The sequence below is a fragment of the Gobio gobio genome, assembly GCF_949357685.1.
Source record: "Gobio gobio genome assembly, chromosome: 3".
NCBI classification, from domain to species: domain Eukaryota; kingdom Metazoa; phylum Chordata; class Actinopteri; order Cypriniformes; family Gobionidae; genus Gobio; species Gobio gobio.
The window spans coordinates 52392662-52415768 of record NC_137099.1 but is presented as its reverse complement, the minus strand read 5'-3'; the positions used below and the strand labels follow the sequence as shown (position 1 = coordinate 52415768).

Genomic DNA, 23107 nt, shown 5'->3' with positions numbered 1-23107 from the left:
TGTCCGACTTCACGTCTGTGTTTGCAGCTCCTCCCCAACCTCCACGCGGTTACTCTCGCCGATCAGTTGCATCCAGCCGCAGCCGATGTCGAACACACCTTTAGGGATATGTAAAGTGGGAGGGATTGGATCCAGATCCAGGGGGTGAAGACGGGTAATTTTAGGGATATGTAAAGTGGGAGGGGTTGGATCCAGATCCAGGGGGCTGAGACGGGTAGGTTTGGGGATATGTAAAGTGGGAGGGGTTGGATCCAGATCCAGGGGGTGGAGATGGGTAGGTTTAGGAATATGTAAAGTGGGAGGGGTTGGATCCAGATCCAGGGGGTGAAGACGGGTAGTTTTAGGGATATGTAAAGTGGAAAGGTTTGGATCCAGATCCAGGGGGCTGAGACAGGTAGGTTTAGGGATATGTAAAGTGGGAGGGGTTGGATCCAGATCCAGGGGGCTGAGACGGGTAGGCTTAGGGATATGTAAAGTGGAAGGGGTTGGATCCAGATCCAGGGGGCTGAGATGGGTAGGTTTAAGCTGTGTTCGACATCGGCTGCGGCCGGATGCAACTGATCAACGAGAGTAGCCGCGTGCAGGCGGGGAGGAGCTGCAAACACAGACGTGAAGTCGGACACTTTCTGCTTCCCGCAGTGACGCTTGCGCTGTGTTTGCATACTTTATCAGCTGAAGTGAAATAAATGCAATATTTGGCAATACACAGATGTTTCAGAGACATTATTGTCATGTAATACTTCATGTACTGCTTAATACAGCGTGTGTTTGTACAAGAATAAAGTTCAACATGTAAGCCTACACTATCAATGAAGTGGGGTCTATGTTTTTAATCAGTTTTATTTTGATAAACATGACAATATAACATCGCGACTACATGAAAGGAGGTTTTACTGTTATAAAAAACAAATTTGTGCGCATTAGTGGAGATGAAGGTTTTAGAATAAACACGAAACACACGTGATCGCTGTCATGCGGTGAATCTGGCCAATCGTGGAACGGCTGTGTCGTCATCAGAGTCCGTGCAGCCTCGAGCAGCTGCTTTGGAGAAACTGCACCGGCTGTATTCGCCGGCTGCTCTCGAATCGCTCTCGCGGCACTTTGTTGACATACGTCACTGTCACGTGGCGTCGGCGCTGTCTCAAGTCGGACAAAATTTCTAACCGGCATGCACTGCTTCAAGTCAGCCGCCGATCGGTCTGCGCATCGCTGGGTGAAGTCGAACAAGCCTTTAGGGATATGTAAAGTGGGAGGGGTTGGATCCAGAATCAGGGGGTGAAGACAGGTAGTTTTAGGGATATGTAAAGTGGAAGGGGTTGGATCCAGATCCAGGGGGCTGAGACAGGTAGGTTTAGGATATGTAAAATGGGAGGAGTTGGATCTGGATCCAACCTCGCCCCCTGGATCTCGTGTTCTGCAGTGAGAACCATCTCTACACTGTAAAAAAAAAAAAAAAGGTTGACATAACTTAATTGCAAGGCAACTTGCTGCACAGCTTTTTTGAGTTTACTCAACTTTTAAACATAGTTCACTTAACTCATTTAACTGAGTAAGGTCATGTCTCCCAATTTAAGATATTTTGTTCAGCTGATTGAGTTTTTATAGTTTTTGTTTATTTCTCAATCTGCTTGGAATCAAATCATTCTCTATAGAGCACAGCTGATTGGTTCTTGTTGTATCAGTAGGCAATGAGCTTTTTTAGAAAGCCTCCACCTTTGTCAGCTCCACCTGTATAGATGTGCTATGGGTCATTTATGTACGCTATATTGTACAGCAGCAGCATGTTTTACTTTCTCACAGCAGCGTGTCGTGTATGTATTGGCAGTAGCAAGTCCTGTATAAATAACTATTTTGACAGCATAGCGAGTTACGTTTACATCATTTATGATTTACGTCATTCGTGAAAGTGGCCATTCTTTGCAACTCTTTTGTTGCGATTTGGTCTGATTGGTGGAGTTTTCTGTACTGCATCATGGGTAATGTAGTTTTTTCACCAAGAATGTAACTATTAAATGTGCTTATTTAAAAAAAAAAAAAAAGTTTAAATAATGTGGATTGATGGCTTCAGCAGTAGCATATACCATCGATTAACAGCCTCTGAATTCATAGTTGGTCTGTCTTTAAAAGTTTGTTACTGTTAAAAATATTTTTTCTTATAAAGAATAATGAATGGCTTTTTTACTTCCGAAACCCGACTGTCGCACTCTTGTGGAGCTTGAGGTGTTGAGGAGAGGTGTGCTTATGAATTTCACATGACGGTACAATACAAGGGGTGGAAAAAAGCCCTTTCAGCTTGAGTTTAAAAGGGGGCCCATCAGAATATCATAGAAACTTGGGGTGCATTTGACTTGGGCCAGTAAGCAACCACTCAAAACACTAGCAGGTAGCAACCATATAGCAATGCACTGAAAACCCTCTCAACACCTTAGCAACCTTAAAGCAACTAGTCTGTGCAACACCCTAGACAATGTAAAAATGTCACTTTTGACATGCTTTCTATAATGCTAATTAAAGTCTGATTGTGTAGCCAAAGCCCCAAGAGGTAGAAAAGATGCATCAAGGGTGCTGAAAGAGCTTCTCAGATGACAAGTACAGACTGTGCTATTGCTTCCTTCACAGTATCTCCTGTTTCCTCTTTACTTCACAGACAGGAAAGTCTGTTTCTTTGGAAATATCAGAAGAGCAATGTGCAATTTCACCTATGGCAGGCCTCAAAATTCATGAGCAAATCAAGCCGCAATCCGCCTTAAATTCATCTGTGACAAAACCTAATCAGAAAGCGCACCAGGCTCTCCAGTTCTGAAGAGGTTGAAAATGAGTTTTTCTCCCGTGTCACCATTCATAGAGGCTGTGGACGTATCTCCATGAATTTATAGTGACCGTGTCTCTTCTTAACATATCTTTGAGATGTCACCGTGTAGTTCATGCTTACCTGGACTGAAAATACACATGAAGCATGTTTCTCGTTGGCACGATAACAAACTTATAAAGTTGCCAAAATTGAACATATTAACTTGAAAGAATGCTGTACCATATTCTAAATCTACTGTATATTTACATCATAGCTGAATGTAGCCCACATTTTCCCACTACATCATGAGAAGAGGAAAATCACATAAAGTCTGACATTTTCCGTTCTGGGCCTCTAATATTCAGGTAAGAATTCATATAAATTTTACATCAATTGAATTATACGTCATGTCATAATAATCGTGTTCTTGATTCACAGTGAAGAAGATGGTAAAAATGACCAGTGCTGTGATAAGATTTTAGAGCTCAATAATATTATTGTTTATATTATGTTTAGTGAACTCTGTCATGTTTGAGATGATTTGATCTTTGTGACATGGTGTGTTATCCTGCTGGAAGTAGCCATCAGAAGATGAGTACACTGTGGTCATAAAGGAATGGAGATGGTCAGAAACAATACTCAGGAAAGCTGTGGCATTTAAATTATGCACATTTGGTACTAAGAGGTCCAAAGTGTGCCAAGAAAATGTCCTCCACACCATTACACCACCAGCAGCCTGAACCGCTGATACAAGGCAGGATGGATCCATGCTTTCATGTTGTTTACGCCAAATGCTGACCTGACCATTCAATTCAATTCAAATTGTTCACATGTTGCAGCAGATATTGAGTCTCATCGGACCAAGCAACGTTTTTCCAATCTTCTGTTGTCCAATTTTGGTGAGTCTGTGCGAATTGTAGCCTCTGTTTCCTATTCTCAGCTGACAGGAGTTGCACCGGTGTGTCTTCTGCTGCTGTAGCCCGTCTGCTTCAAGGTTTGACGTGTTCAGAGATGCTCTTCTGCAGACCTATTACTACCTCAGTGGTTATTTGAGTTACTGTCGCCCTCGCTTCAGCTCAAACCAGTTTGGTCATTCTCCTCTGACCTCTGGCATCAAGGCATTTTCGCCCACAGAACTGCCGCTCACTAGATATTTTCTATTTTTTGGACCGTGTAAACCCTAAAGATGGTTTTGCGTGAAAATCTGCCGTTTCTGAAATACTCAGACCAGCCCGTCTGACAACAACAACCATGCCACGTTCAAAGCCACTTAAATCACATTTCTTCCCCGTTCTGCTGCTCAGTTGGAACTTTAGCAGATCATCTTGACCATGTCTAAATGTCTAAATTCAAGTTGCTGCCATGTGATTTGGCTTAATAGATATTTGCATTAATGATCAGCTGAACAGGTGTACCTAATAAATGGCCGATAAGTGTGTATGTATGTTTCACAAAATAGTATTTAAGCAGAACATTGGAATGGGACGCTTTAGCTTGCATATAGCCCAATAAGTCATGCACCGTTTTACTTTGAGTGTGACTTTCCAATATCTCAATATGAGCTGTTTCCTTGTCATTTTTTTCTGGAATATAGCACCTAGAGCATGAATATGCCACTCAATATGACTGATTTGAGATGGGAGCAGATATAGATACCATCTGGCATACTTGCATTTCTAAGTGTTTACCCAATGAAAATCGAGACGAAACATAAAGACCTTTATGCCCTCCAACCAAAGCAATGGGGAAACTAAAAATGAGACGTAACCCTGCACACGACTCCTTGAGACCCGAAACTCAAGTGATGACTTGGAACCATAAATCTTCCTTCCAGCAGTTTTACATGACAACGAAGGTGCCCTCCTGTCTGCAAAAACCTTTACCAGTGATTTCTTATATATATATATATATATATATATATATATATATATATATATATATATATATATATATATATATATATATATATGGGTCATTCCTGGGATTCGGTAATATTTCAACTTGTACTTTTTTAATTTTTGAACTACATATGATTACATTTCTAAATACCCCACATTATTAGGCACATATCAAACCTTCAAAAAATCATATTTTCCCATCTCAGGCATTAAAGACTTTTTATTATTTTGAGTTTTTTTCAGACGTGTACACATTTTATTCTCAACCCCGTAACGGACAAAATTGAATTAGTTTAAACAGGATTTTACACAAAACTTGTTATAAAATCATCATCTACCTACTGCTCATGTGTCCCTCATACCAATTCAATGACTTCAAATGTAACATTTATGATCATTTTCACATTTGTATGTGATGGAAGTTACAAATAACCAAATTGTTTGTCCGTGGTCTCTTTATTTTAGTAAGAAAAAATTAATTTAGATGTTTCACTAAAACCACAATTTTACTGTGTTAGCCCTTAACATGTCGGGTGGTAATCAGCAAGAAATGCTTTAATTTTTAATTGTCTTCCTTATTTTATTTTCCAAAAATATTAATGTGACAGGGTTGAGAATGCTGTGATGGGGTTGAATACTGTAACAGGGTTGAAAGGACACACTGGCCTACTTTTAATTTGTATTTGTTTAATACGAAAATCCCTCTTTGAGACTCAAACAAAACACTATTTAATTTTAGGCAACCATGTAATAAAGACAGTCATATTTAGTTTTTACTTTATTATCTGAACTGCAGTCAGAATTTAAACAAAGAAAACGGCTCGGGTTATGACTATAACCCTTGTTCCCTGAGAAAGGGAATGAGCACTGCGTCGTTCCGACGAATTTGGGGACGCTCCCTTAGCAATAGCGTGTCTGAAGTATGAATGAAACTATTCCAATCCTGATTGATGTTGCGTCATGACGTAGTATGTGACGGCATTCCCGGAAGCTACATAAGGGGGGCCGGCGCATAGTAATGTCATTTATCGCGATGAAGCATGCGCTCCAGGCGTGACGAAGTGTGGCGACGAGACTCAGGGAACAAGGGTTATAGAAATAACCCGAGCCGTTCCCTTTCGAGGGAACTCGCACTGCGTCGGAACGACGAATTCGGGGAACGAGTACCCACTAGGCCACACCGAGGGTCACGCCTGCCCTAGTGTGAAGCTGGAGACCAGGCACAACTAGGACTGGAGCATCCTAGCGCCGGGCGTCGCAGGGAGATGAAAGCTGTAAAATCTAATGAAAGTGTGCGGGGTGGCCCACCCAGCCGCCTCGCAGATCTCCTGCATCGGGACTCCAGAAAGGAGGGCCACTGAGGAGGCCATGTCCCTGGTGGAATGAGCCCTCACGGCCATCGGTGAAGGCAAATTGCGCACCTGATAAGCCGTGGCTATAGCCTGGACAATCCAGTTACTGATTGTCTGAGTCGAAGCAGGCAGCCCTTTCTTGGGTGAACCAAAGCACACTAACAGCTGTTCTGATTTCCTCCACTGCGCAGACATCTCCAAATATATTTTAAGAGCTCTAACCAGGCAGAGCAGGTGAAGTCTCCCTTCTTCCGCTGTCACATGAGGTGGAGGATGGAAAGCCTGAAGAACCAATGACCTGGCCACACTACATGGCATCTTGGGCACGTAGCCCGGCTTAGGATGCAAGATGGCCTTAACTCTGCCAGGGGCAAACTCCAGGCAAGTCAGCGTCAACGCCAAGGCCTGGAGGTCCCCCACTCTCCTCAGAGAAGTGATAGCCAGGATAAAGGCCACCTTAAGGGTCTGGTTCTTTGCCTCAGCCGACTCCAGTGGCTCAAAGGGGGCCTCAGCCGAACCTTCAAGTACCACCGCCAGAACGAGCCGCAGGCCTCATCCTCCGAGCCCCACAGAGGAACCGTACAACCAGATGGTGCCTACCCAAAGGCCCATCACTCACAGGAGTGTGGAAAGCCCCAATGGCAGCAACGTACACCTTGAGTGTGGACGGGGTTAGACCCGCAAAGAAGCGATTTTGGAGGAACTCCAGCACTGAAGCCACCGGGCATTTAACTGGGTCCACCTCACGCTCTCTACACCAAACGCAGAAAACATTCCATTTAAGTCTCCTTGCAGACGGAGCCCTGGAGCTGAGCAAGGTCTCAATCACATCTGCCGACAGGCCGGCCTCTAGGTATCAGGGGCCAGACACACAGGTTCCAAATATCTGGCCGGGGGTGAAATATAGTGGCCCCCGCCTGAGATAGAAGATCCCTCCTGAGAGGGACCTGCCACGGGGGACCCGCTAGCAGAGCTATGATGTCCGAAAACCAAACTCGAGTCGGCCAACGAGGTGCCACCAAGAGCAGGCTGACCCCTTGTTGACGGACCCTCTACAGGAGAGCGATCGGGGGAAAGCGTACAGACGCAGCCTCGGCCACGTCTGCACTATGGCATCCAGCCCCAGCTTTTTTCTGGGTCAGCATCTCTGCGTGCACGAAACTGCCTTTGCCTGTCTGCTGTTGATGTGGGTGCCATTTCTGACTAGGATGCCCGTTGAAGTTTAAGTGGAAACATTACATCAAATATTTTATCTATAACAAAAATATTGTTATGATTTTGGTAATAATATATTTATTGAAATTACATTTTTAAATTGAAATAATTGATTAAATTAAGTGAATAACTCAACCCTGTCACAAAGTTTACAACCCCGAAACAATGACAAATGTGACGGGGTTGAGTGTGATGGGGTTGAGTTTTTTGCTCAAAATGGCCACTGCTCTTAATGTGGTGTAGAAGAGTGGGCCACATGGCAGCCAATTAAATAAGTATATTTTAGATTTTTATGGATTAAAATAAAATTTTGAAAAGTCATAATTTTCCATCTTAAATGTATGTGATGGGGTTGAGTTGTTAAGCTTGACAGTACCCTCCCTGGCTATAAAACACCTAAAAAAATTAATAAAAAGAGTGATATCACTCACCTTCTTCTGCACCATGCTGTTAAAGAGAGCGGAATGATGCAACTTCCTGTGAATGATGTCACATATGGGTGGAGTCTAAATTATTATGGGCGGAGAATGGTTGGCGTGACGGGGTTGAGTTCAGACTGAGGGACGTAACTTTATAAGTTGTTTTTTATCAAATATCTTGCATTTTTTAACATTTTTTCTTTTCAAAAGCAAAGAACACAAATAAATACTTGCATTATTGCTGAAAATTATAGACACTGTGCATATTTTATTAATTATTTTCCAAGTACAAATTCAGCGAAGAACCTCAGGGACATGACAAAATGCTTGCTGTAAGACATAAATAAGATTTTTTTTAATGATAAAAATTATTTAAATGCAATAATTATTTGTATTCATTATAAAGGACATACCAAAGTATTGTGAAAAGCTTTTAACATTTAATTTTGGTGAACCACCACTTTCAAAAATCTAGGGGACTGAAATATTACCGAATCCCAGGAATGACCCATATATATATAAACATTTCCACACATATATCCATTTGATCCAAATTATATCACACACACAGTCACATATACATGTAGGCTACACATACACACATATATGGCCTATAATGTAGCCTATGTGTATGTAGGCTAACTATATGGAGTTTATTGGGGTTTGTAGAATAAGCGCTCCCGTCTCTCCTTATTGGGCGCAGTGCTCCCGTGGAGAGAGAGAGAGAGAGAGAAAGAGAGAGAGAGAGAGAGAGAGAGAGAGAGAGAGAGAGAGAGAGAGAGAGAGAGAGAGAGAGAGAGAGAGAGAGAGAGAGAGAGTGCTGAGCGCACCGACTGTGCTCCAGTCCACGGTTGTCCACCGGAGGAGCGGAGCGCAGACAGAAACGTTGCCGGTGTTTCGTGCATGAACAGCAGTTCAGTGCCTTCTCCTCGACCCGCTTCGAAGCTTTGAAAATCGACGGATCTAAACATCACCACCATTCCCATTTAAACATCGGAGACCAGGATATACGCACCGTACAAGCACGGAGATGTGGATCATAAAGTTCGTGTTGATTTGGACCTGCTGGTTCGGAGTGAGCGCGGACTTCGACGGCAGGTGAGACGTCAATTAAACGTGTGGACGACTGTATCAGTCTGATGTAGAGAGTTTTGGTAGAGCAGACAGTTTGTTGTAAGAGTAAAAAGTGAACTGCTTTAATATTTTAAACATTCTATGAGACAAAAAAACATGAGGCAATGTCTTGTTGTAAACTGTAAGTGCGAATTGTATTGTATCATCTCACGAAAATGTTCATGTTAATTACAATACATATGACTTGAAAAGTTGACATTTTTAAAGTTAATTTAGCCATTAGGTTTGTGGTCAAGGTCAAAAGAATAAGGTGTTTAGTAGAAAGAGAATTTAAGGCTGATAATTCTTCAAACGTCCAGTTTTGTATAAGCAGTTGTACAACAACAAAGATCGTGATGGCAGGGCTGTTCAAGATCATCCCCTAACAAGCCTCACAAAATAATGAGATACAAATCAATATGACACTTCTGCTTAAGGAGTCAGCATCCTGGAAGTATAACAATGCCATTATGACAGATTTATTTTTCATTAGTAGTACTTTAGAAATGTTTATATACGTGGTAGTGTGACAGGGTTGCCTGTTAACAACATCTAATTCAGTAAAAAAGTAAGGTTACACTTTATTAAGGTGTCATTGTTACAGTGTAATTATATATTTAAGCACTACTTAGAATTATTAACTACATACATGTACTTACTATAGGGTTATGGTAGGATTTGGGTTTGGTTGAGGGTTATTGCATGTAATCATGCATACGTTACTGTTATTACTATGGTATATGTAACCTGAAGGTAAGTGTTACCTAAAGTCATTGTTTACATGTTAAAGATTTAAGTCACAATTTTCGTGAGATGAGCTTTTGAAAGCCTAAAAGGTTTACCTCAAGTTCAGTTCAGTTTAGGACAGGCTTAAAGTTTGTGTTGTTACTGTGTTGTCAATCAACTTGTGTGAACTTGTGAACTTGTGTCAGTCTACGGCTGCTCTTAAAGATCTTCACAAATGCTAAATACTAGCATTCATTCTTTAATGTATCAGTGTGTGTTGAATACTGTAATGGCAGTTTGTAAGAAAGAAAAAAAAAAACTTGTATTTAAGAATCATTTATTCTCCTTCTGTCAGCTAACACGCTCCCGGTTGTTTCGTGCCCAAACATGTAATGTGAAATATGTGGTGAACAGAAACGTGCCAAAGATTCAAATCTGCTTAAAGCTTCATTGAGATTAAAGAGGATCGAATGTCCATGCTTGAAATTAACTATGTGCTTTTGTAGAAGTGGCTCAGTATACCTTAGGGCAAAGTTTCTCGGCCCGTTCCTGCCGGCCCTCTGACTGCACATTATTGGGGTCTCACTAATCTGACACACCCAGTGCAGTTCATGAATCCCTCTGCTACTGAGATTGATCTTTGAATTAGATGTGCAAAATAAGAAACATATCCAAAATGTGCAATCAAGAATGAATGACTCTAGCGCCAGTATTAGAGGGGTTCATTGATCTCTCCTGTGACATGGAGAAACTTCTTTTTAAACAGTGCCAATGTCAGCGTATGACTCATCCTTATTGAGCATGCATTGCTGAATCACATCATTTATTATGTAATGCTTAATTACCCCATTCAAGTATGTTTTGTTTAATTAGGCCTACTCATTAAATATGAAATTGAAATACTTCATGTATTAAATTATGTATACACACTAAAGTACATACCATTTAAATCCATATGCATCATTTAAAGTCAACATGAAATCTAAATCCAAACCTATTTACTTTTCTAATGCACATCCTTGGTCCTAATATGTACAAGAATTATCAAGTCTAACATCTTGCTCGTCACTGATTCCTGCCCTACAATTTTACTCCTTTAAAGGGATAGTTTAACTCTGTCATCATGATGTTTCAAACCTGAATGAATTTGTTTCTTGAATATTTTTTTTTAAAACAATTAAATAAGTCCATTGTTTTGGACCCATTCACTTTCATTGCAAAAAAGTTCAAAGTACCGTGGCAAAGGATTTAAAAATGACTGTAGAAATTATTTAAATTTTTGTGTGGACACATTTTGTATTTGGTAAATACAACACATTATGGAAAATAATAAAATTGGTTTCAAATTGCATTCCAAACGTAATTTATTAACTTTGCTGCTTCGTCATTTAACTATGCATCTATGCAACTATGTCATGTATTAAGCATTGCCTAATTATGTCATGTATTAAGTATGCATTGCCTAATTACGTCATGTATTAAGCGTCGCCTAACTACATCATGTATTAAGTATGTATCGCCTAACTATGGCATGTATTAGTATGCATCGTCTTATTACGTCTTGTATTAAGTAACATCGTCTAATTATGTCATGTATTAGTATGTGTCACCTAATTACATAATGTATTAAGTATGCATCGTCTAATTATGTCATGTATTAAGTATGCATCGCCTAATTATGTCATGTATTAAGTATGCATCGCCTAACTATAGCATGTATTACATTTACATTTACATTTATGCATTTGGCAGACACTTTTATCCAAAGCGACTTACAGGGACCTTATTACAGGGACAATCCCTCTGGAGCAACATGGAGTAAAGTGCCTTGCTCAAGGACACACTGGTGGTGACCGCTGGGATCGAACCAGCAACCTTCTGCGTATCAGTTCCATGGTTTAATTGGAAATAAAATAATGGTAAAATGGTAAAATAATATTAGTATGCATCGTCTAATTACGTCTTGTATTAAGTATGCGTCACCTAATTACATTATGTATTAAGTATGCATCGTCTAATTGTGTCGTATTAAGTGTGCATTGTCTAATTACGTCATGTATTAAGTATGCAATGTCTAATTACGTCATGTATTAAGTATGCAATGTCTAATTACGTCATGTATTAAGTATGCATCGCCTAATTACGTCATGTATTAAGTATGCATTTCCTAATTATGTCATGTGTTAAGTATGCATCGCCTAATTACGTCATGTGTTAAGTATGCATCGCCTAATTACGTCATGTATTAAGTATGCATCGCCTAATTACGTCATGTAACAAGTATGCATTTCCTAATTGTCATGTATTAAGTATGCATCGCCTAATTACGTCATGTATTAAGTATGCATCGCCTAATTATGTCATGTGTTAAGTATGCATCGCCTAATTACGTCATGTATTAAGTATGCATCGCCTAATTATGTCATGTGTTAAGTATGCATCGCCTAATTACGTCATGTGGTAAGTATGCATTGCCTAATTACGTCATGTAATAAGTATGCATTTCCTAATTACGTCATGTATTAAGTATGCATTTCCTAATTACGTCATGTATTAAGTATGCATCGCCTAATTACGTCATGTATTAAGTATGCATCGTCTAATTACGTCATGTATTAAGTATGCATTTCCTAATTACGTCATGTATTAAGTATGCATCGCCTACTTACGTCATGTATTAAGTATGCATTTCCTAATTACGTCATGTAATAAGCGTCACCTAACTACGTCATGTATTAAGTATGCATCGCCTAATTAGGTCATGTATTAAGTATGCATCGCCCAATTACCTCATGTATTAAGTATGCATTTCCTAATTACGTCATGTAATAAGCGTCACCTAACTACGTCATGTATTAAGTATGCATCGCCTAATTAGGTCATGTATTAAGTATGCATCGCCTAATTAGGTCATGTATTAAGTATGCATCGCCCAATTACCTCATGTATTAAGTATGCATTTCCTAATTACGTCATGTATTAAGCGCCGCCTAACTACATCATGTATTAGTATGCGTCACCTAACTACGTCATTCTAGTCAAGTTTGCATCGCCTAATTACATCATTTATTATATGCATTGTCTAATTACGTAATTTATTAAGTATGTATTGTCTAATTACGTCATGTATTAAGTATGCGTCACCTAATTACGTAATGTATTAAGTATGCATTGCCTAATTACGTCATTTATTAAGTATGCATTGTCTAATTACGTCATGTATTACGGAAGCATCGCCTAATTACATAATTTATTATATGCATTGTCTAATTACGTCATTTATTAAGTATGAATTGTCTAATTACGTCATGTATTAATAAGTATGCATTGTCTAATTACGTCATTTATTAAGTATGCATTGTCTAATTACGTCATGTATTAAGTATGCATTGTCTAATTACGTCATGTATTAAGTATGCGTCACCTAATTACGTCATGTATTAAGTATGCATCGCCTAATTACGTCATGTGTTAAGTATGCATCACCTAATTACGTAATGTATTAAGTATGCATTGTCTAATTACGTCATTTATTAAGTATGCATTGTCTAATTACGTCATGTATTAAGTATGCATTGTCTAATTACGTCATTTATTAAGTATGCATTGTCTAATTACGTCATGTATTAAGTATGCATTGTCTAATTACGTCATGTATTAAGGAAGCATCATCTAATTACGTCATGTATTAAGTATGCGTCACCTAATTACGTCATGTATTAAGTATACATTGCCTAACTATGGCATGTATTAGTATGCATCGTCTAATTACGTCTTGTATTAAGTATGCGTCAACTAATTACATTATGTATTAAGTATTAAATTACATCCTGTATTAAATATGCATCATCAAAATACGTCATGCATTAATTACGCATCATCAAATTACGTCATGTATTAAGTATGCATCATCAAATTACGTCATTGTTGTGAATGCATCACTTCCCATTCACTGTTACAGTCACTCGGTTCCCACAGGGTGTTCCGCTGAGACACACTGGCCACCCAAGTGTGGACTCGTGAATACAACTCCTGCAGTGATCTTTACGGCGTCTTTTATCTTCTGCTCTGCCGGGAAGCATTTTGTCCTTTTGGCATGATGACCAATAGCTGTCCTTTCAAATGGACTGGAAATGTATTCACTGGCAGAAGTATTTTTTTGTGTTAAAATTCAAAGCTTGGTTCTTTTGCTTCTTCGTTTTCCCCTTATTTATCATTGCCAGTTGCCCAGAGGCAGAGCACCGCTATGATGCGGTTTCATGAACACATCCATACTCAGTTAGGGGGACATTAATAACGGGCTTTCGGTACAACATTACCAGCACTCTTTTGGAGACATAATGAATAACTAATGCAAATTTGTTTGTCATCTATATTTGTCCAAATGACCTTAGCGCACTCATTTAGTCAAGACTCTGTTATTCATTGCTTTCTATACATTCTAACTTCTCTGTGTCATCCCATACATCATGAGCTTAATGTTTGTGTAACTCACAGACACAATATTGATGCGCTTTCCTCGGGGCATGGCTTGTGCTGGCATTTCAGGAGAGGGAGCTGCCCACTGTAATGAACGTGTACATTAACCTGCTGGCGTACATTATTAATTTCAGTCGTGATGGAATTCGCTTGTCACCAGGGCCATTATTTGCCAATTTGCCTTGCTTATAAACCTGCTTCACCGCCCTGATCTAAATTCATAGAGAGAATATAGTGGATGAGCGCACTGTGAGGGGCCCATTCATTATATCCAGGCCCTTAGCAGGGGCCGTTAAGCTCCTGTCTAATGGCTTGTGCTACACCTGAGGGATGACTCGATGCTAAACCGCCAACTTGTCATTGGCTGACATGATAACAAGAGTAATCAATTATAGACAGACTCATTAAAGTGTCCAACTTTTTAAACTCTACCAACATGGGGTTTTGGACTGTTGAGCAGTGGGTTTCTATGACTCACTGGAGCACAATGTATAATCCCCAATTGTTCCAGTATATTTTGTCAACAGTGCTTTGTTACTCTCTTGCTCAGACTTGGGGTGAACCCTACTGGCCCGTTCAGAAGGGCTTAAATTATGTCCACATGTCCGGTTGGCACTCTTTGTGGTCTTTCAATTGATTTCATCATCTGAGTTGTCTCAGGGAGTAGAATTTGACCCCAGTCCTGACTTTGCTCTCATGCAGTAGCAGAGTCAGCTAGGGATGTCACAACTACCGGTACTGCAGTACCAAGTCGGTCCTGAAATTATAAAAAGTGACGATACCCGCATTTCTGTAGTATCACACAGGCGAGACACTTGCTCGCTGTCTTTTTAGTCTCTGCCGTGTGTCACTATATGAGGACACGAACGCATAAACCGTCACTTCATGACAATTTACCGTTTCATTTGAGAAACCTGTCATATCATCAACACAGACACTCAACGGTCTTCACGGCAACCCGTCAAAATAAAAGTTCTGTATTAAAAAAATGAAATTGACAGAATATATTAGGCTACTGTTGTAGCCTACAGTAGATTTAGCTACGTCTCTATGTAATAATAATACGTCTCTACTAATAATAATAATTATGCCTAGATGGTTGATTATTTTTCACTTGATCTTTTTCAATAAACAATATTTACTTTTAAACAGCATACAGCCTTTAAATGTTTATGTATTATTTACTTATAATGATTATCATCATAAATAATAAACTTAATACGTTTAATTTTTTAAAATAGTTAAATAAATAAAACAATAATAGAAACATTTAGCTGTGGTACCGAAATTGGTACAGAGTACCGTAAAATTTGTATGGTATTGGTACCGACTACTGGAATTTTGGTACCGTGACATCCCTAGAGTCAGCTAACATTGGCCAATGTCTGTCTGTCTGTCTGTCTGTCTGTCTGTCTGTCTGTCTGTCTGTCTGTCTGTCTGTCTGTCTGTCTGTCTGTCTGTCTGTCTATCTATCTATCTATCTATCTATCTATCTATCTATCTATCTATCTATCTATCTATCTGTCTGTCTGTCTGTCTGTCTGTCTGTCTGTCTGTCTGTCTGTCTGTCTGTCTGTCCATCCGTTCAAAAACATATTTTTTTCTCATTTTCTCCATTGTTGCAGCTCCTCTCTTCTCAGTCTGTCAGTAACGCAGTAAGCCTTTTGAAAAGCTCAATGTGCTCTGATTGGTCGGCTGGAGCAGTGTGTTGTGATTGGCCAACAACTTCGAGTGTGTTTGGGAAATGTCACTCCCCTTACAAAACAGCGACTAATGCGACTCAACCAGGCCTCACCCCTTTTTGTTTGCATAATGCCTTGGGCGGAAATGATTTAAATGAGGAAAATTGTGACGTGTTCGTTCCCGGAAGAAAAAACTACAATCTACAATACAAGACTACAATCGAGCTGTGTAAAACATATTGTTTACTCCACTTTCAAGAAACACTGTAAGCCTTGCAGCTTTGAAATGTGCATTCTTTTTACTGAGCCAAATGCTTAATCTGTGAAATTTGTCTTCTTTATTCACAGGTCAGAGTTGAAACTTTGGCCTGCATTTCCTCTCGTCCACGTTTGCATGCATATGAATGGAACAAAGTCTAACGTGGCCGCACATAAAATGCTCTTTTCGGATTTTTCTGAATCTACTTCTAGATTTCCACCCCTTTCAGCCAGACTGCTGTCAGATAACTGCGCTGACCGTTGGAAAACTCATATCCGTTGAACACTATTGTCTTCAAATGCCCATAAACATCTCAGAAACTGTGGGAGAATCACAGACCCGTCCCTTCCACCCCATGGGGCATTTATTTCCTGTACCTGCTGCGTCTGATTGCTGCTAAGCGCTGGACTTTGCTTGACCGTTGTGTCATTCTCCAGAGGCACATATTCTATATGGAGGCTGGCGAATGAAGACAGCTCAACTCTCAAGCGCATGTTTCAAAGGCCCGTGTCTAATTGTCTGGCAGTCTGTGGAGGTGGCGGAGGAATGTGAAGGGCTGTAATTAAACCCCCCTGCGCTTGCACCCGAGCCCCGCCGCATGTCATCATTCATATACATGTGCAGACTCACTAGAGAACCGCAGGAATAGTGTCAGACCGCCGCAGACAAATAGCAAATGTGAATTGCATGAATTTTTCATGACTCAAATGTACCAGTGTGCCGAGATGAAGGCATCTACGGCTAATTTTCGTGACCCGGTTGCCTCCTTAGAGCAGACGGGACAGAATTGCATTATGTAGATATTTGTCGTTTGTGTAATCCGCTAATGCAAGATTGAGCTGGAAATTGAAAGTGTGTAATAGCTGCATCTTTAACAAGGTGAGGAAAGACACTTTCTCAGGTGAACGAGGGATTTGTTGTGACAGCCTTGTTACCTCAGTGAATGTGGCGCCGGCTTCTCTCTCTCTCTCTCTCTCTCTTTCTCTCTCTCAGTTTGGTGTCTCTTTGGATCGGGCCCAGAGTTTGCAGATTGCTGACTGGCACGCATTCGCTTGTCTCTGGTGGGGCAAGCACTGCACACGCAGAGATTTGTCTTTCTCTCATTGTCCCCCTCTATTAGTTTCTTTCTTACTTGCTTGCTTTTCTGTTTAAGAGGGCCTATTTTGCTTTCTTACATGTTTCTTCAGTGTGTAATGTTGCTGTTTGAGCATGAAAAAGGTCTTCAAAGGTACAAAGTGACTCCGACGGGAGTTATTCTCTATATTAGTGCACACTGTTTCTGAACTCCATGAAACGCCTCCATTGTAGTCTTGAGTTTTCTTCCGGGAATGAACACATCACAATATTCCTCATTTACATAGTTCCTGTAGCCTGGCGTGGCCATACTCAATTCTAGTCAGAATTTGAGTCTGGTACCGCTCCATTGAGCTTTGATTATGGGGCGTGTTTCAACCGAGCCAGGAAAGACCTCAATTGGATAGACCCACAACCAATCAGAGCAACGGAGCGACGCGTAACGTTAGTTGTCAAATGTCAACAGAACTCAACTGACCTGTGTTACCAAGTCCGTGTTTTTCTCCATGTCCGCGGGTTGAAGCGACCCCAATTATGTGATTATATAAACCCAGGAATGCAAATTTTAGCAGGCAACCTTGCCAAAATAACATATTTTGCCAACCAAACGCCATTTTTTTCCGGAGAACCCCCCGGAAAGTTATTGTTTTGGGCTATAGTTTTGAGTAGCAATTGTGCGCGACATTGCAAAAACACTTGGAAACCCTGTCTGCACGCACGCTGGATTAAGTAACGTTACAAGAAAAAGATGAGTGTAAACGATCTTTGCCAGTAATAAAATAATTTAAGGATACACAGAGTACTTACCAACACGATCATCATTTCTGAGAGAAATAGTGAAGGTGAATGCATATACGAACAAGTTCTCCGTTTAGGATAAGAGCAAATTCAACCCAAGAGCCTTCGATGACGTGGATGATTACGTTACTGCTGATCATCTGTCCATCATCGTCTAAAGCCCGCCCTGACAATTTCATTGGTCCGAACAGTTTCTGTTCGGGCATAATTACTCCTCTATGGAGCGAGTCCAGACCGAATTGCCCGAGCAAATAAAAATTGTGGGCGGGGCTAAGTTCGGCTGGCATCCAGGCTATAGTTCCTGCCCAAGGCAAACGGAAAATAAATGGGCGGGCCTGGTTGAGTTGTGATAGTAGTGTGTTGAAACCAAGCGGCAACCTCCCGCAGTTTCTCTTGAAGCCAATACGGAAGTGACTTAAACTGCAATTCATCGACTGGCTACTAGAGACAGGCTCCTGAAGGGAGCAGAATCTCATTGAGCCCCATGTTAAAATGTCCAACTTTACAGCAGAAAAACACGTTTACAGTCTGGTACAAATTGTGGTTTTGGTCTATACGGCTAATTTTGCCCTTCATGACAACTGTGAGGGGGTGAATTTTTTTATAACTCATTTGTTTAAATTATATAAAGCCTTAAAGTTCTGCATAATTAAGGTCGTGGCCACTTTGAGTGACAGGTGGATAGCCATTTATCTGCTGTCTGTTAGTCATCGCGTCACCTCACCTCAGCTCCGCCCACGTCCCGCCTCTTTTCCCATTTTCTGTTATCCGGGAGTGATGCGCGATGACGCGCTGACATAATGGCAACGGCCAGCTCGACCCTACTTTGCGCTTCAAAACTGCTCTTCAGAATCCTATGGGGGACGTCTACGTCCATTTTTTTTACAGTCTATGGTTGAAACTAGCGGTTATGGTAAGTGGCATGGCATTTCCACTTAAAGAAGTTGACCAATCACAAGTTTCACAACACACTGCTCCAGCCGACCAATCAGAACACATTGTGCTTTTCAGAAGGAAGGGCTAACACAATTTGATTGTGCGGGTAAAAATGGGTTTGGGCAGGTGGACAAAATTTGGGCTGGTTTGCGGTAAGTTCGGCGGTTTTCAAAAATCTATATTGTATAGTCTAATTGCTTAATAAACAAAACTCAAGTGTGCACTCTAAAAAATGCTGGGTTAAAAATAACCCAAGTTGGGTTGAAATAGACTAACCCAGAAATTGGGTTGTTTTAACCCAGCGAGGATTGTTTTAACCCATCAATTGGGTTGTTTTAACCCTTAATCGTCCCTTGGGGTCCAGCTGACCCCACTGGACTTTTCCTCCATTTTTTAAAAGTGTTCCCTTCATCTCAGGGCCATGAGACTCTGTGACTTTTCCTAAATAATCTATCTAAACATGCACAAAAAATCTGGGCTTGATTTGGTTGTTCTAAGGGTGTGTAAAAAATTTTTACCGTTTAAGTCCCTCGGGGTCAGATTGACCCCACATTGAAAATGAATGGGAAAGTGTAAAAAATAAAAAAAAATCACTTTTTTTGTCAATTATTTTTTACTAAATCCAGTATAAATCTGAAAATTTCCACATTTATATCAAGGTCTGGTCCTAGAGCATAAAAACAAAGTAGAACGAACTTTCTATCTCATACACACACACACACACACACACACACACACACACACACACACACACACACACACACACACACACACACACACGTTAGTGACTGCAACAGAGAGTACTTTTATTGAAATTGGCAAATAAAATCAACAAAACTGGCATAAATCTGAAAGATTTTCATACATAAATGAAGTACTAATACTAGAGCACAAATGCAATATGGAACAAGCATGTTCACTCACACGCACACACACACAAACACAGGTGTCTGGAGCATTTTTTTGGATTTTGGCAATGAATGGGAAAATGTAAAAAATGCTTTTTTCACTTTTTTTGTAAAAAAAAATCAACTAAATCCAGTATAAATCTGAAAATGTCTACATTTATATCAAGATCTGGTCCTAGAGCATAAACACAAAGTGGAACGAACTTTCTGTCTCATACACACACGCACACACACAGACACAAACACACACTGCAACAGAGAGCATTTTTATAGAAACTGGCAAATAAAATCAACAAAACTGGCATAAATCTGAAAAAATTCCATACATAAATGAAGGACAAATACTAGAGCACAAATGCAACATGGAACAATCATGTGAAAGAGAGGGAAAAGGGCAAATAAAAGAAAGATGAAAGGCAGCTTAACTTTTGCATAACTTCCCTATGGACCTCTATTGGATAATGTGGTCATTGCACTCTCTTTCTCGTTAACTATAATTCCTAAAGTTTTTCCACAAACCTACAGATGGCGGTATTCTATCCCTAACACATAGAGCAATGTCCAAAAACGATTTATATTTATTTAAGATCATCATTCAAGTGATTTTTTCATTAAAAAATAATTTTTAATGAGCCAATTTATGACATAGTTAGGTATTTGTGCAGCAAATAGGTAAAAAACTACCAAATACCCACAAAAAAACAGCATAAATGTATAGTTGAGAAGTAAATAAAAAAAATGATATATAGTTTTCCATGTAAAAAAATTATATTTCCTTATGCAATCGCTCTGTAAAAGTTTGGGGTCTATCTGACCCCAAGGGACTCAAACGTAAACCCTACTTGAGGGGCGATTAAGGGTTAAGCAAACATTTAACCCAACCGCTGGGTTAAAACACCCCAATTGCTGGGTTAGTCCATTTCCAACCCAACTTGGGTTATTTTTAACCCAGCATTTTTTAGAGTGTGCGTGTACTCCATAAAAGCAGTCACTATGACACACACAGGCCACGAAGAGTCAGCTGGTGTATATGTTGACGTCGCAGATGAGCACATACTTTCAGCCAATCAGCGATCAGCAGGTAGACGTGCTCATTCATGACTGACAGCCAGGTTTTAGGCGCGATAACTCGTAGCTGTATTTTCAAGTGATCGCTATGACAAAGTGGCGTAAATATACAGTAGTTGTTTCTACAGTAAAGAGTGGGAGAGTGATTCTATCAAACGTGGATTACACCTGTGACTCGAAGACTCTTTATAAATATAACCATGACTCCTGTCCATCCTCATACACACTCTGGACATCTGCAACTAGCAACCATTGTAAAAAAAAAATAAGCGCATTGTTGTTTTGTGCGGATTATTGTACAGTAGCAATTAATGACACATTTTGGCAGTGGAGTGTGCATTAACGTGTGTGAAATGCCTGTTAATTACGTCGCTTTTTCCGATCTCTTATATTGGGCACTTTTTGCACTTAAATTGGCTTATTCTTACTGTTGACATTGAAAATGATGCACGTGTTTTCCTGAGGGATTGCCGTTTTGACAGTTTCCACTTGATCCGTTTTCCTGGGAAATTGGTTTTCATCAACATTATGTTTTAAGGAGATAAAATGGTACTTATCAACCTTGATTGGTTTTGCAATAAAATTATATCACATTATTTTGGCAGTTAAAGCTTTGGGCGTTTTTTCTTGGAGTGGTCGGGTTTTGGTGAGCTTTTGGGCTGGAAATTGTCGACCCAATCTGGCAACACTGATCATAGAGACAGGAACAAAACAGAGTGTTACTGACAGACTGGGAAGAGAGGTGCTGCAACAATGTCAAATATCATAAAAACAATGTGTTATTTGAACATTCGAGCATGAAAACCTATTCTAGTAGACGCCAAAAACAAAACCCAGACTTTGAAACAGGTCCTCTTTAAGCACTGCAGTTTATGTAAGCACTAACAGTTCTCTGTTGTCTTATATCCTAAAAAGCTTTCCATCAAGCATTTATCTGTCCTCCCTGAAAGTCAAATATTTTGTGAAAAGACAAAATCACAGCCAACTGAAACATATTTGGTGTTCCGCCTATACGGAGAGCAACCATGAGGATGTTTAATGAATGTTAGTATGCATTATGACCCCTATCTTTCATTTTTAAGACATTTACTGATAGGGTCATAGTCATCTAAATGAAAATAAACCATGTAATTGGCAATTGTTAGAATAGTTCAATAAAAAGGTTTTGAAAAAGCGCCATAAAGGTTTTGGTTCCAATCAAACAAAAATTGTGTCTCATGATCCTTCAGAAATCATTCTAATATTGATTTGGTGTTTAAGATAAAATTCTCATGATCAATTTTGAGAACATTTGTGCTGCTTAATATTTTTTTGATGAATAGAAAGTTCAAAATAACTTTTATTTGAACTTTATATGTCTTTTGATTAGTTTAATGCATCCTTGCCCAACAAAAGTATGAATTTATTAAAAAAAAAAAACAAACAAACATGTTACTAACCCCAGACTTTTGAATGGTAGTGTATCCTATGGTTTATGCTAATATCAGGGCATTTCAAAGTAGGATTTGGAGATCTTTTTAATCATTTTTGTATGATAAACAGTTTTTTGATACAATATTGGGTTACCACTTAATGTCCAATGTAAAACCTGAAGCAAAAATTGCTTGCTTTATAGCAGTGTTCCCACCTTTTTAGCTTTTTCTCACTCTTATATGCACACCTAGGGGTTCAAAAGCCCTTTAGTAAACGCCAAATGAGTTCCTCATAAATATGTATGAAATAATATTCCTCGTAAATGTGTTTGCAACTCATATTATACTTGATATCTTTTAGTATTCTAATTATGAATAAAATGGTAATTATTACAAAGCACCACATGCAATGCTGTGGGTAAAAGCAGGCTCACCAATTAGCATACTCAGACTGAAGCACTTTGAGAAATACAGACTTTTGTGTTCTCAATGCATTTAGTTTGATATTTTCATCCGAAAGAAAATAGCAAAGAGCTTTGTATTGTTGTGGGGAAATGCAAGTGAAATAACTAAAGACGGGTATATGGGGTTGTTATGTATATGTACGTATGTTCTTGCTATGTGTGCAGTCCACATAAATGAACAACCTATTCATTTTATTCGGTGTTCTTACTTTTAAAAACTCAAAAGATGATAGAAATGTATGCGCACCCCTGGCAGCCATTACGATATATGACGTATTCTGTACCCAGCATTTTTGCTGTTTGAAGGCAGAAGTGATGTTTTTTGGTTGTGTTGGTACATGGTGAGTTTGGCCAGTCTCTGTGTGTGTGTGATTAAATGTGTGTTTCAGGTGAGATATATAGCGGAGTGACAGCTAGGCAGGAGCCCGGACTCAATCCTCTTAGCATGCGCGCTGTGTCTTTAGAGCCGTTCTGGAGTCTCCTCCTCTCCCTCGCCGCGCTGCACACGCAAAC

The 23107-nt window shown here is 39.8% G+C and overlaps 1 protein-coding gene across 4 annotated transcripts in view; it reads left to right on the top strand.

Moving 5' to 3' along the window:
• Positions 1-8452: 8452 nt before the first annotated feature.
• npnta (nephronectin a) overlaps positions 8453-23107 on the top strand; it is a 69457-nt gene continuing 54802 nt past the window's right edge. For all 4 annotated transcript variants that reach the window (XM_079812196.1, XM_079812194.1, XM_079812195.1 and 1 more), the window contains exon 1: positions 8453-8773. In XM_079812196.1, the coding sequence (XP_079668322.1) occupies positions 8706-8773 (68 nt within the window). In that variant the 5' untranslated portion in view covers positions 8453-8705. The remainder of the gene's footprint in view (positions 8774-23107) is intronic.